Source organism: Mugil cephalus, chromosome 1 (genome assembly GCF_022458985.1).
Source record: "Mugil cephalus isolate CIBA_MC_2020 chromosome 1, CIBA_Mcephalus_1.1, whole genome shotgun sequence".
Taxonomy (NCBI): Eukaryota; Metazoa; Chordata; class Actinopteri; order Mugiliformes; family Mugilidae; genus Mugil; species Mugil cephalus.
Window position 1 is genome coordinate 4,409,193 of NC_061770.1, and position 15,677 is coordinate 4,424,869.

The 15,677-nt window shown below is 42.0% G+C and overlaps 1 protein-coding gene across 3 annotated transcripts in view; it reads left to right on the forward strand.

The window, feature by feature from the left end:
* Positions 1-15,677, forward strand: part of LOC124996669 (nucleolar protein 4-like) — a 138,911-nt gene that overhangs the window by 42,124 nt on the left and 81,110 nt on the right. For all 3 annotated transcript variants that reach the window (XM_047569936.1, XM_047569921.1, XM_047569929.1), the window contains one exon: positions 2,152-2,258. In XM_047569936.1, coding sequence (XP_047425892.1) covers positions 2,152-2,258 — 107 coding nt within the window. The remainder of the gene's footprint in view (positions 1-2,151; positions 2,259-15,677) is intronic.

The following is a 15,677-nucleotide window of genomic DNA, read 5'->3' on the forward strand; positions in this document are numbered from 1 at the left end:
ACTAGTCAGAACCTTGTTGGTGGTTTCTCAGCTGATTTATTTTGTTCACGCTTTGATCCAAACACAACAAGAGGCAAGTCAGCCTTCATTGCTGGTTAGTTCTTTTGCTGGTTTGGTGTGTTGGTAGTGGTGGTGTGGTGCATTCCTTAAGGTGCTACTACAAAGATAAATCCTTTAGAGAAGAAGGTTTTTGTCATCTTAACTTGAAATCTGATTTATGTCTAGACTCCACATCTATTTATTTCTCTCTTTTCAGAGCATGATTCCCTGTCTCCCAGTCACTATGAAATTTCTGCTCACACAATAATACTACAGATGTGTTTGTGCTCTCAAACTACATCCATTGTTTTCATGACCCATTCAGAGGCACATGTTGAAGACCACGTGGCAGCTTTGTGTCACATAATCAGTCAGTTATCGCAGTGTGTGCCTCTCTGGAGAATACACACACTCTCTCTTTCTCTTGTTCTGCTACAAGACTATCAGTCACCAATCAATGATGATGATCCTGTCTATTCTCCTAAGCCGTATTGATCTCATGGACCGTGGTCATGTCCAACCTGTAGTCGCCCCAGACTTTAGACACGTCCTTTAACTGGTCAATAGATAAAATGCTGAAAGGACAAGCAGAGGAGAGTTGGAGATGTGGGAGATGAGTGGAGACTGGGAGTAATACTGATATTTGCTGTGTAGTTTGATTTTTTTGTGGAAGTGCTGTATAAAGCCATTTGCACATGTAGTGACACAAAAGAAACACCTTTTAGTTTACAAGAACAACTGCTCCTCACACGTTTCAGTGTCTCCAGCTTTAGAGGGTCCTCTAGTGTTGGCTGTCTGACAAAGAATGGTGACTATCACTGACCTGAGCAGAAACTTTCCAAAAAAGTGGGGAATAATAACACAAAGACACAATATGAAAAGGGTGAACTTCACAAGATGCTGATGATACATGATGTATTCTGCATTGCTGTAGGGCCGCATTAGATACCAGTCTAAACCAGCTGGAAATGTTTTTGTGTTTACAGGTTCCAACTTAGCTCTTTACATGTCGTCTAAATCGAATGATCTGATAAGACAAACTGTGTTCACCTACCCCGAAACATCAGTCAGAACGGAACAGAGAAAAAGTGCCTCTGCCCACAATGGAGCGTTGCTGTTGTTGTTTTGCCTGTTCCATGTTTCCCTACTGGAAACTTACCACCTGATAATTATTCTGACCAGAAACAGTCAGAACAAGTACATCCAAAAAAAGATGAAAGCATTTCGTCATTTATCCATGTAGCTTCTTCAGATCAAGTGTTTACACGGCTATTAGGCTCTAATATTTTTAATTAAACAGATCATTAAAAGTTTACAACCGCCCCTTTCAATCTGATGATAAATTCCTTCCGATGGGGTCACTCTGTTCTGGCCGATGTGGTTAATGTGATGATTAATGGAATACTAATGTCGGCATAAAATCAGGAAGTATTCAATCTTGGAAAACAAATATTTCCACTTAGAAATGTATGTCAGTAAAAATGTATTTCTGTTTTTCATGAATTTTGAAGTATGCTTGTGACAACAGACTGAGCATTCAGTATACTGGCTCCTGACTCCAGCTTGTACTGCAATTAAAGATGGACGACATATTAAAAATGAGTGTCTTAGTGTATCCAAAGGATAATAAATAATCCACCTGTGCTGTGCAACATGTCGTTAATATTCACTTGGTAGCCTAAGGGTCTTTGAAAAATGTATTTTGTCCGATAATGAGAACCACTGAAGTTGTTGTTTTGCCGAATCCTCAAAAACCCTTAAGTTTTATTCAGAGTTGTGTATAAGATTATTACTGTGAAGAAAACACACAATTCCCACACACTGACAAAGTTCATATAAACAAGCTGCACCACATGGGAAAAGACAGCGAACCAGAGGACACCGGCAACACTTTGGTTTGCATACAAATGAATGTCAGTGAGTTCTTTTTCAGTGGAAGAGCAAACAGGATTGTACTTATGTATAGATACACTAATGCATCAATCAGTAAGGCCATCCAAATATATTAGATATATTTATTGTTAAACTGGTCTTCCTGGTGTGTATATAAGTATTGACTGTTTGACAACATGGACACAATTTTCTAATAGTTTCCCTTTGTCTCCTCTCCAGAGAACGACAGACCAAGCTCTTTGGTGTCAGAGGTGATAGACTACAACATGCCTCTCACCACCACCTACATGAAACAGATGAAGCTGCAGTGTATGGGCAACAATAAGGTACATGATGTTACTTCATCGGAGCTGCAGGTTAAACACTGTTCTGATTCTTGGCTCCTGTGTGAAGTTGAAGAGTTCATATTTTTGTCTGCGCCGTCAGACTGAATATGTTTTCTGTTCACCCTGAGACCATCTGAATTTCCTTGAGCGTAAATCATGATGCTTTAAACCAGCGGGCCCTTTTGTACTTGGTGTGACAGGCGTGTAGGAGGACCCGTAATGACTTATAGGAACAAAACTCCCACGCATCACTTTGCACAAGCAATTAAAACACTGTAATGAGAAGAAATATCAGTGTTTTAGTCTGGCGCTCATGGAGGCCAATGGACCAAAACCATTTTCAGTCATTAAGTATGAGACATTGCTAATTTTTACCTTCTGTGAAAGCTCATTTATGCTAGCTTCCAGTGATTTACACAAAAAATGGCAACTATTGTTCCAGCTCTAAAAGGATTTGACATACACTGATTAGAATTAGCTGGTTTTTAGCTGGTCATAATTGGCAGTGAGACAAGTGTGTATAAAGAACACATGATTCATCATTAATTAACTTCCTTATCGATAAATAAATTGAACATTTAGTCTGTAAAACAATAAAGTGAATATGTTCAACAGAAGTTTCCACTAGCCAATTAAATATCTTCTTTAAAAAAAATGTAAATGTAGAAAAGCAGCCAATCAATAAAATTATTGTTAGATAAGATAATACTTTATTGATCCCCATTGGGGAAATTCAAATGTTGATTGATTTACTGTTCAAAATGTTTGTATCTGCCCTCCGTTTGAAAAATCAGAATTAGTCATCAATATGATTGACCATATGATTGCGGTGGTGGATGAAAGAAACAAGGAAGCAAACAGTGTTTTCTCTGTTGTTAAAGCCCACCTATTTTTTGGTGCTGGACCCATCCATCCACCCTGACCTCCTCTGGCACTGACATTTCATGAACTACCTCCTTTGCTCTAAGCCAAGATGGGTCATAATTTGTTAAACCGCTTTAGGGCTTTTAAACATTTATTTCTCATTTTTGAGAGTCTTAGATGACTGTTGTTGTTGTTGTTTGACTTGGGAGTTTTATAAATGCTCCACAATCCAGTATTTTTATGTCATAATTCTCCTAATTGATGTGCAATTACGTAATGTAACCAGGAAGAACGAGCTAAAACAAACATGTCTAATTCCCCCCAAACTCACCGTCTTTCAGGCCTGTAAAGAGTGTCCATCAGGCCTGTGTTGGAAGATCAGCTTCTTCCTTTATGGATAAGTGGCTTGGTTAGGTGGTTGAGGAGTGTGTGGGTGTAGGTGTAGGTGGGGATGGGGGTTGTAATTTGTATATTCCGTATTGTTCCCACCGCACCACCACCACCAGCACTTCACCCTGTACTGCTGTGACTATCAGTACCACACACTCGCTGTCAGTCATATTCCCTGTGTGTGTGTTTTTTGTGTGCGTGTGTCTAGATAACAGGCGGGGGGGAAACAGAGGGCTGGGCTCATTCCAATTAAGCTAGGCCTCTGAGCGTTGAGTTAATTAGCTAAGGAGAGAGAGAGGGAGAGAGACACACACACACTGAAGTGCCAATTTGCACAGAAATGCCAATATATCTACATACGTCCGACACACACACACACACACACACACACACACACACACACACACACACACACACACACACACACACACACACAGAATATCTTGACAACACACATGCAGTTCAATACTTTCACACTCTAATCTTGTCTTTCGCCATTTCTCCTGCTCACACACATACACCCACACTTCTGCCAGAACCTCAGTGACTCCTGTTATTATCTGACAGTTGTAGCGGCCTGTTTGGTGACACCATGTCAGAGCTGTTCTAATTGGCTCACACTGACTTATTGTCATGCTTCTTATAATCATCTTTGTGCAGTAAAGTAAAAAAAAAAAGAAAAAAAAAACATACTTTTTTCTTTGCCTGTTCTCACTTCAAGAGGATTTGTAGCTCATCGTTATCACTGTAGCTATTTGAATTTTTCTCCAAAAACCTTTCACCCTGTACTGTTCTTAGCGAGACATTAGGCTTGAGAGGAAGAATAGTTCATTTGGCCAAGAGGCTGTGACCCTTAAAGTCATGCTGATGTTTGCTTGCATTTCAAACTCAGAACGTGAGCTCTTTTGTTTCCTTTAAGTATCAAAAGTCATTTCGGGATCACTGTTCATGTACAAAATATCAAATGTCAAATGGCGTTTCAGCAACATTGCTCTTCATCTGTCAGTGTATTGATCTCCAGTCGTGCATCAGAAGTTGCCTTTGAATAAAATATATTGGTGCAGTTTGCAGCCTAGAGCCATGAAGGATTGACTGATGTGGGCTGTTGATCAATACTGAGCTTCCAATATCTGAGACTCTGTGCCAATATCCAGGATCTTTCACCTTGGGTCAAATTATCAGGTTGCTGATAGTTAGGGGGATTCTTGTCAGTCATGGAGAACATTTTTAAAGCTCACAGGCTCAAAGCAGCAGGAAGGAAGGACCTGTGGTAGCACTCATTCACACTGCGCAACGAAGGAGCTGCCCAGTGCTGTTATAATGCCATTGATGGGGTGGGCCTGGTGTTCCATCAGGGAGGCAGCTTTGGTTTCATCCTCCATTCAACCCCCACCTCCACAGGCTCAAGAGGCGGCGTTCTCCACCAGTCTGTTCGGCCTCTTCAGTGTTCGATGCAGCCGCTCCAGTAGAACTCCTAAGAACTTTATGAAGCTGGATTTTGTGGATTTGTTTGTCTTGTGTTCGCATGTGTGCAGGCGTCAACAGGTACCAGTGATATTACAGGATGCGCTTTAATGTGCCAGTAAAGGAAGGAAGAATGAGAGACGGCACGACATAAAAAGTGCCTGAGTGCATTATTTAACAAGGAATGACACCCTAAAAAATTACGTTCACCACCTTATTTTATTTCATTTATAATCTAAAAACAATAATATGGTTGAGACTGATACCAATATTGTTAAAAAAAAAACAAACTTTGCTGCTGTCTAAATGATGCTATCATGTGGTGATGCTCACTCCTATTGGTAGGGTGTGTGTTATGTGCTGTTCATTCACCTCTCCGCCTCATCTATCTCCACCTACACACAAACATTCATATACGAAACACTGAGTATTTGTCAGACGAAGTTTTAGCCGACAGTATGGAATGTGTTTATGTATTTGTGGATGTGTGTGAGTGTGTCCGTGTGTGTGTGTGCGCGGCAAGATGAGATTGTGATTATAGTGTTCGGCCCAGAGGAGCAGAAGTACAGACAGGAATAGAGGAGCAATGACTCACTCACCTATAGAAATAACATAGGACATGAGGGAGCATTAGGTTCAGACTGTGTGTATGTGCCTGTGATACAGGAAGCTGGGTAGCTGAATAGAGAGAAAAAAAGAGAGAAGAAGGTTGTAGTCTTTTGTCTGGGTTTTTCTGAAGAGGGAGAGAAAGCAAGTGAGAGAATAAGGGAGAATGGGTGAGAGGTAAATGGAAAGGGGCATTTATAGTTTTACACGAGAGACAAAATAAGCCAAAGGGAGACAGAAGACCAAGAAGAGGGGAGGAAGTACTGCATATTTGAGATGTGTGAATCCTCCACCGGCTCCATTAGCACTCATCCCAAGCCTCCGTTCATCTGCCCATCCCTTTATCTTTCCCTCCATCCGCCCCCCGTCCCAATTCAATAAGAGGAGGAAATTACCCAGGATGCTTCCTGGCAGGAGGGTGGGGGTGGGGGGTGGGGGGTGTAGGGGGGCTGCTGCAGACAATGTAGAACTGGGTGAGGAGTGAGAGGAGAGGAGACAAGAGAGGGAGGAGGATGGAGAGATGGCAGGGCGGTGGCTCCTGTCTCTCTGAGGAAAGGACGAAGATGGAGAAGAGAATGAGGAGGAGGAGGAGGAGGAGGAGGAGGAGTGAAAATGGGGATGTAATAGGAGGCTGTGCACGACTGGGGTGAAAATAAAAATGAGAAAATTTGTAGGTGGTAGTGGGATGTTGGGGGAGAAGAGGAGGTTGGGGGAGGGTGTTGGGGAGGTTATGGTGGTGGTGGTGGAGGAGGAGGAGGAGGAGGAGGAGGAGGGAATCAGAAGGAATTAAAAAAGGAGAATGAGGTGGCTCATTATCATTTATGGTCTCCCCTTCTCCCTCTATGCCCATTATTTCAGCTACCTCCAGAGGAAAGACATTTCATTAGTTTTGGGAGGAGGGGTGTGTGAGTGTGTGTGTCCGTGTGCAGAGGGGAGATAGGTTGGGGGTTGGTCTATTATAATTACTAAAAGACAGCAGAAAAAATAATCATACATTTGGAGATAAAAGGCCGGTCACTGGAGCTGCCTTGAAGGAGGGAGCACAAAAACCCTGTCTGGTTTGTCAGCCGACCCAGAATCACACAACTATGATCCGGTGCCCACCTTTTTAAGACATCTGAAGAAATATTTATAGTAATGTGATTGAAGGTACTTTGTATGATTTTTTTTTCTTTTTCTGAACAACCCGCATTGTTGCAGCTTAGAAATCCAGAATAAAGAGACTAAATGGACGTACACACAAGACGAGACGGGCATTGATGCCAGAGGCTGTGTAAAGTGGGTGGGATGAATTAATTTCAACTTTGAGGCAATCAGCAATGGGAGTGAATGATACACTAGACAAGCACAGAGGTCGCCAAACATTTAGCACAAGGGAACGCCGTCCACGACTTTAGTTCCTTCCGGTGCTAAAATCAGGCCTTGAGCATCAGCGGGATCCAGATGGAGTGGTGCCATTGTTGACAACGTTTTAGAGTGGTGATAGCAAGAAGAGTTAGCTCGATGGCGATGTGAAGTCACACCACAGAGCGGAGTGCCAGATGAAGTTATGAAATAGAGACAGAACTCTCCACTGATAGTGAAGGAGCAGAGAGGCCGAAGGAGAAATACTCCGGACAACCAGGATGAGATGGAGATAAGGACAAGGGCTGCATGATGGTCGCAATGGCAGAGTGACAGACTTGCAATGAATTTAAATGTTGAGAGGAACAGAGAGACACACTGATACATATAGTCAACTGTCCTTAGATTTGATTCAAGCAGAATTCATGTGGAACAGATGATTTTCTGCCTACATTCAGTGCCAGCACATAAACTAGTGGATGATTATCTTTCCTCAACTGTAACAGCCAGACTTTACACTAGTGATTTAGTTGCCTGCAAAATGCAAACAGCTGACAGCCTTGTTTTTTTTCCTTCATGGCCGAAGTACCCTGCAAATAGACAGTAAATATTTCCCTTCTTTTTCTTTTGAATTCAGATGAAACATGCAGGCCAGTGTTTAGAGATCTCTCACAACGCTCCTTGTGTTTTTCCAGCACTATTTCAAGATCTCCTTTTCCCATCACTAGTAGTTTTTTAATGAGCTGTCAATCACGCTCAAAAAAAAAAAAAAAGCCCAGTGTTTTATGCTTGGAGCTCTTCCTTTATGTGATTGAAAAAAAGTACAACGTAAATATACCTACGTTTAAAGTAGGGATAACACAGTTAAAGTCCAGGCAAGCTGTTAAAACACTGAAAGGTTACCAACACAACTAACATCCATTTACTCACACAGTCGGCTGAGTTTACCCTGTCTTTTAAGGATCTCATTCTTAGGAAATCAGTACTGTTTGTCTGCTGTTTTTATATGAAATCTAAAAATGATCTGCTGATAGAAAAACGCACATGATTGGTTGATGCGTTGCCATGCCATGAAAAAAGCTTTGATTTGTAGCACGACAACACACATCCATCAGTGACAGGCGTCAGGTCGTGGCTTTGTATCGCTGGCTTACGTTGACAGTGACTTGTCGTGTGTTGCTTTTTGTGCTGGTGGTGTGACTGCAGAATACGAACACAGAGAGATGTCATGAAGGCTGTCAGTCATCCAGGTCGTGGTATATCCAAAAACTGAGAAGACACAAAGGAAACTTTAATTGTTGGGTTTCTGTGAGCCATCTTAGGGAAACCCAAGTGTTTTATGAATGCTTTACAATATAACATCATTTCTTGAAGACATGGTTAAAAAATATAAAACAGCTACCGTAACTCACACTAACTTATATACTAATTTGAATAATAAATATTGGTCAAAACTTGTGGAAAGCTTTACAAGCAGGTATTTCCTATTAAATAATCTCCAGATAATTTTGACAATGATAGATATTGTTTTGAGGTGACACTGAGGTCACATATAAAGTACTGGTCAGTCTCTACTGTGAAGTCCTCGTGTGTATTTACACAAGGGGCATGACCTTTATCACGCCTTATCCTCTCACCATCTGCCGGCTCTCTGGTGTATACTGTCCAATAAAGCAGAAATGCCATGGTAACAGAAGTGCAGGAAAAATCCCCTCAATGCTCTGTAAGTGCACAACATACAGCATGTAAAACAAAGTGGATGCATTGTGTCTGTTTCCCTTCTATCTTCTTTGTGCTGCCCTCTGAAGCATCCGCTTAGTGTGATTTCACATCTTCTCTTGCGGGTAAAGCTACACTAGAACCTACACACAGTTAATGGTACAGAAGGATGATAAGGCCCTGAAACCTGAACTACAAGACATAAACACTCAAACCAGAAGGTTCAAACTCTTCTTTAAAACCAATGTCCAAGCCATAGCCTGTCCAAAACATGTTAATAAACTCAAAATGCTAAATCAAATAAACACTCAGAGCTTCTGTTTGTCCATTAAATCAGTTTTTAGAACAGTTCATTACTGTAACCGTTATTACTCTGGGGTTGAGTTGCTAATCCTGTGACTACTGACGGCACCACATTGTTTAGAGAAGGTAGAAAGTCTATAAATCTGTTAATCCTGCTACTTTAATGGACTCCAGGGGTTTAGTCTCAAACTAGAAAAGATAAATGTATGGTGCAGTGTGTATACTGCAGACTGGATTAAATTATTATTACTTAAATAATTAAATTATTACTGTTGTATACTGTTTTGACAGCTGAAAACCACATGCGTGAATTGTTTTAGCCCAGTTCAGTTCCTCCACACAGTGTCTCTTCTGAGGCCAATTCAGTGTTTTCAGCCTCACAGGAAGCAATAAGCACCTTTATCAACACAGCTCCCTCAGAGGAGCCCTGTGTTGTTATGCTGCAGTTCCCCCTTCTGCCTATAGGTGGCAGATTTGTCGTGTGAATGTGCCATAGCGCGTGCACACATGCATTTACACAACAGCAGCTTCATGAGGGTAGTTGTTGGTGTGTATTTATTTCTGTGCATGATCCTTAAGGTCAGTGTGCTAAAGAAATGGAACTTCATCTGAATGAATCATCCTGTCTGTTACTCAAGAGTCTGGTGTTTGTCCAAGAAACAGTCAAATTAAAACAACATCTACAGCAGCGCGTGGAATGTGCATTTAACACTCTGTGGCTACTAACATGTAGATTTAACAGGCACTGGGAGAGTTGTTTTCATTGGAAATCGCAGCTGATGTCTGTTTTTCAGAGTTAGCTTTGTATGTATTATTACTTTTTAAATATTTTTGTTCATTCATTTTTTATCATTATTCCCACAAATAATTCTAAACAACAGATAACACCTAAATAACTTCAACATTTTAAACAGCTGTATCAGTACCTCCCTTGGAAGGTGTGTTTCATGATAAAAATAATTTCTTAATGCTGCACAAACTGTGTTTGCAGCAGCGCTCCTTGACTCTGAGACACTGAGTTTGATCTCTTCATGTGTCAGAAAGTTCTCTTCTTGGCACTTGTCATCCTGTGAAAATAGTTTTTCTTCTTCCTATCTCCAAATTCGTTTTAAAATCCATTCATTATTGATATATTGTCTTTTTGACACTAACCTGTGTCTCCATTCACATTCTGGTTCAAAATGATTTTTTTGGTGGAAATTCAACATCCAACTTGGAATTGGTGTTGTGGGTAACAATGATAATATCACTACTGCATGATGTGATCACAGAAACAAAGGATGAACAGACGGTCGAAATCAGCCACAAGGCCCCATTTCTATTATTTTAAAGACTCCAGGCCGAGTCCTCTCTCTCTCTCTCTCTCTCTCTCTCTCTCTCTGTGATGTCACAGCCGTGGCCCCGCCCCCCTCCCTCCGGTTGCCACCGAGAGTCTTGAGGGTCCCGCTGTGCGCTCTCACTCCCTCCCTGTATACAGCAGGATATATTGTCAAATTCAAATAAACAATAAGTCAAACTGGAGGCGAATGAATAAACAGTTGAAGCAAACAGCGAGAAGCTCAGAGTAAGACGGCGGCGGTCGACATTCATGTTTGTGATCTTGCAGAAGTGAAGGTAAGAAGAAGGCGTTTTCTGCATGTGTGGTCTTATTTATTTATTTTTCCGGAGTGCTTTCCTCCTGCTCCACGGTTTTTTTTTTCTTGCTCCCTGCGCGCCGGTGACCGACTGCAGAGCTGCCTCCTCTCCTCTGCGGTCACATCACGTCGCGCTGCTCTCTATTGACAGGCGCTCCGATCAATTATCGATAGGAAACAACACCAATGAAACGCAGTTTTTTTTTTGTTTTGTTTTGTTTGTTTGTTTTTTTCTACACACTTTGCGTCGGGTTTAGTTGTCGGCAGCTGTGGTTCTGGCGAGTTGTATTTTGTTGTTGTCATGCCGGCTGTCAGTGGTTGGAGGTGGGAGTGCTCCTTGTCCACACCGCCTGCAGCTCGTTAAAGCCCCGAAGCTGCTCCCTGATCTGTGCTGGTCGTTGTGGGGCTGCAGCGGGCTGCCTCGTCCTGCGACAAGCGTGATCCTGGTTATCATTACCATCGCTGAGCGTGTTCCGGTGTGATGCAGAGTGCAGAAGGCCAGTGTGTCACCGGCCGACGCACATTGTTGTGTGGCTGCGCCTGCGTGCGATCCTGGGGGACTGCCGTGCCTGCTTAAAGGGATAAGCGTGTGCGCGTGTGTTTACGTTTCTGTGTGCGTGTGTGTGTGTTCGTGGGTGTAAGGGTGGGTGCTGCGGAATGACCAAGCACCCTCCTCACACGAGGGAACAATCGTTGACGCGTGCCAAGCACCGAAACAGTGGCCTCTCATTTCAAAGAACCATAAAGGCTTGAGGCGGTGAAGGTCAGCATCTCAATAAGAATAACTGAAACTTTTTTATTTTTATTTATTTTTTTACTATTTGTGGAGGTTCTCAGTTGCACTTATAATATAAGGTTTAATGCATTTATCCCTCTCTCAGATTAAATGCTCATATCAGTTTGATTGCCGTTCTAGTGAAGACTGAACTCTGGCAGAAGGTTTTTCTTGTAATCTAGCACTTGGTGTCATTTCAGTGTGAACTTATAGAGCGTTCTCCACAGAAACACACAACTTAATCCTGGTTGAGCACAAATCCAGCTAATTATGTTGTATCAAGTGAAAGTGAGTAAATAAGTATGGATTTATCTGGAGTCCTTACAAAATCTCTATACTCTGCTAATATACACTATATTGCCAAAGGCATTCACTCACCCATCCAAATAACTCAATTCAGGTGTTCCAATCACTTCCATGGCCACAGGTCACCTAGGCATGCACACTGCTTCTACAAATATCTGTGAAAGAATGTGTCACTCTCAGGAGCTCAGTGAACTCCAGCGTGGTTCTGTGATTGGACGTCAACTGTGCAACAAGTTCAGTTGTGGCTTTTCCTTGCTGCTTAATACTCCACAGTGAATTGTCAGTCGTTTTATAACAAAGTGGAAGCAGTTGGGAAGAACAGAAACTCAGCCATGAAGTGTCAGACCACGTAAAATGACAGAGCGGGGTCAGTGGATGCTGAGGCACATAGTGCAGAGGTCACCGACTTTCTGCAGCGTCGCTTCAGACCGGGACTGACACCCTGCTAATTTAAAACGGAATTTGTCTGTTTGTCTGTGGGCTCCAGTTGAAAATGCTACCTGGAGTTTATGAGAAAGCAGTAGCTTGAGACTCATGCAGATACACATGAACATGATGAGAAGGGTCTCCGTTCCAACCGTGTGCTTTACTGCACTCACTTAATAGCCCCCATGTTTATATAGTTCACTGATTCTCTTTGAATTTCAATGGGAAATGTTCTTTTCTTGATGCCGCCTAGCACAGGCAGGTCAGAGGTCAAGGTTCAGATCAGCAGCTCTTTAGCTGTTCAGAACTCAGTATGTTGCTCAAAAGTCCTTCAATATGGGTGGAAGCTTTCCAACGCTGAGGCTTGAGCTGAGGTCCTCCAGCTGAAGGACAGGCTCATTAAGCCCCATGCAGACCTGCTTCAAGCATCACATACTGTACATGTTTCCATGGCAGTGTCTCCTGGGAAACTGTTTCCCCAAAGTTTGTGCTGGTCTAAAACCCACGTTACTACATGGCTGTCAGATGTGTGTGAAAATATCTTTTTGATGACGGCGTGATGAAGTCAGCGTAAAGTGGAGATAGCACTGGTCACATGAAGACTCTCAGTCTTTGGTACCTAACTACAATTCTGTTTCGCCCGCTGAGTTGCTGCTGAGAATAAAAGCATCATGAAAGAATGGAGAAAGTCAATGACTAAAGCCGCAGGGTTCACTCCCTTTGGCGAAGCAGCTTAGAAAAGCCCACAGAGAGATTTAAGTCATCCTTTCAAAAAATCCACTTCCACTGCTGTTTCCGTTCACCATCAGAGAGATCTAGTCTTTTCGGGTGGGATAGTCAAGGTGTGAAATTGAGTAGGTCAGAGCTGCCACTTACGCATTTCAAGGTCAAAGGAGTAATGGCACATAAAGATAACGTCCTCAGCTTGTCCAATGAGAGAGCACATTCCTGCCCTCAGTTTTATATCATGTATGAGGCGTTTCTCTGATATTGCTTGACAAAGGATATTGGAAGCTCACACATTAGTGGAAATGTTTGTTAGAGCTGCTCTGTTGTTGTTTTATTGTTGTGAATCTTACAGTGTGGCGTCTAAGGGGTTAAGATCTTCACAGATTTTCTGTAGCGCTCCACCCCGCAATCAGCCTTCTGCCAGGGAACCGTCAGACTAGGAGAGCTGCTCCCAGGATAAATCCTTATGTGAGGGCCTGCTTAGCGCCTCTCCACGCTCCAAAATAACTCCAGTTTTCCCCTGACCTGGCCACGTGCACAGCAGGAGGGCAGGGGAGGAAGCACAACCTGTCTGCTAATCCCCTTTTCCTCCTCATCCTCTTCCTCTCCCTTCTGGTTGGGCTGGGTCCCTCTAATTCTGGCCTTGTTTTCCGATGTGTGGTGCACCGTGCCTCTTCTCGATCTTTGCTCCCTCACAGATCTTGCCTGGGTGTTAAAGGTTGTGATGGTCAGGCACCTGCAGTGACATGTTCACTTATATCTTTGGCATGTAGAAATATTTTTTATCTTCTGTGAGCGATTTTTTAGTCCAAATTATCTTTAGTTTTTTTGTTCAGTTTCCAATTATAATTTTAGATGCTGAAAAATGCGACGTTTGACCTTTTTTTCTTCAGTCTTTAAAGTCTATAAAAACAGTAAAATATACTAAGCAGAAGTTCCAGAGAACAGAACTTGTTACCAATGTTGTTTTCTTAGGTAGGACCATACAATATAAAGGAAACATCTTTTTCAGATTTTTCGTTTGTCTGCAATTTCTTCCATATCACATCTTTCTCCGGGTTTTTACAGCTTTGTTTCAGTCAGACATTTGTATTTCTCATGAAGTGGATCTGTGTGTGTATTCAAATCACCTTCCATGCTTGCCTTCATGCACCTATCAGTCAATCCGAGCAGTGAAAGCACTCCAATCTGTTTTTAACAATAAGCCTGTCAAGCTCCTCTTGTAGGTTCACGGTGAAGGAGGTGGCAGGTCTTCAGCACTCGTCAGTAGCCTTTGTGGAATGTCTTTCCAGAGTGCGGTGCTGTCATGTGTTTTTGCATTCTAACTACATGACATTTTTATGACCCACTCTGTCAAACATTTCCTTCTGACTTGAAGAGAAATGTGAAGTAAATGAAATGATTATTGTCACGAGATTCATTTTCCAAGAGCTTTAACTCTTGAGGAATTTTTGCTGGTGAAATTGCTGGACATCCAGGACAAATGTGGCCACATTAGTACATCCTGATGCATGTCTTGTAGTTCAGTCAGTACTCTGGAAATATATGTCTACTTCCTGTTTGTCTCATCATTTCATTTTTTTAAAATAAAAAAAAAAAAAAACTACGATGTTAAAACATTTTGCAATTTTCTACTTTAACTACAGAGGCAAATTTACATTGTACTACATTGACCTACATAGATATTGATGTAGATGTATATACAAGTAAATCTGGTCTGTCAGAGGCAAATAGATTGGAGACCAAAGTTGATATTTTAAGTTCTATTTGTGTTCAAATTTGTCCGGATGGATCATCAGCAAAATGACTGATTTCACACAGACACTGTAAGCAGCCCAGGGAGCAATAAGTTACTGTGTTCACACTACTATGTTACCACAAGTTATCAGAATAACAGTGCCTCAATCTTAACAGACTGGTCTGATCAGAGGGAATTTTTGATCAGACTGAGAGGGGTGGTGTAAACCTTTGATACCTGTTCAATTGATAATCTGGGCTTTGCAGTGGAGAAACAGTCTGTGGCATGATTTCCAGGTGACAAGTTCCCTTACTAAACAATCACGTCAGTCTTGACTAACTAAACTAAACTGTCATTTATCTCCTCCTGTCTTCCTAGTTTAATCTAAATCAGTTTAGTTTGTCTCTAGCTGTTGTTCGGCTGTGTGTTTAGCTGCAGGTGCATGACTTCCAAAGAACTGTACCCCACAAAAGCAGTGTCAAACTTTGGACTGCTTGCTGCAGTCTGTTCATTTTCTTGTTGCTGCTGACAATAATACTGCCAGTAATAAAGACCAAGGCGGTTATTATTATCTGGAGTTTGACGGGACATGTGCCTCTGATTGAGCACTTGGTGTGAGAGTTGTGAGAGGTTTCTGATGTGAAAGTCTCTCAGCGTTAGCCTCCCTCTGCTTGGCGGGCGCTTCGCTGTTGCTCACGCTTGATGAGCTCAGCCGGTTGGTGCGCAGACTGAGTGTGTGATTAGCATTGCCTCGGGTGGTGTAGTTCCCCGGTCTTTTTAGTGGAACCATAAAAGCAGGGGAGGTCAAACTGAACATATGTGAATGTAAACACATTTATACAAGGATGGCATGGTTTTGATACTGCAGAGCAACAAAAACAGAATCCTCAGCGTGTTCAGAAAGAGACTGAATGATGGCACAGGCAGGTAGCTCATGGTTTTTCTGTTTTCTTGAAACATTTCAGTGATTTTCACTGAGATAACAAAGACTATCAGCTTGTTATGTTTCAAAGACACTTTGTTTATAAAATGCAAAAAGGATCGAAATATTTTATTTTCCATCGTTACCCAGTTACCTGTATTTTTCTCTTTTCTCTTTCTATTTAACTCTTCAGTTAAAC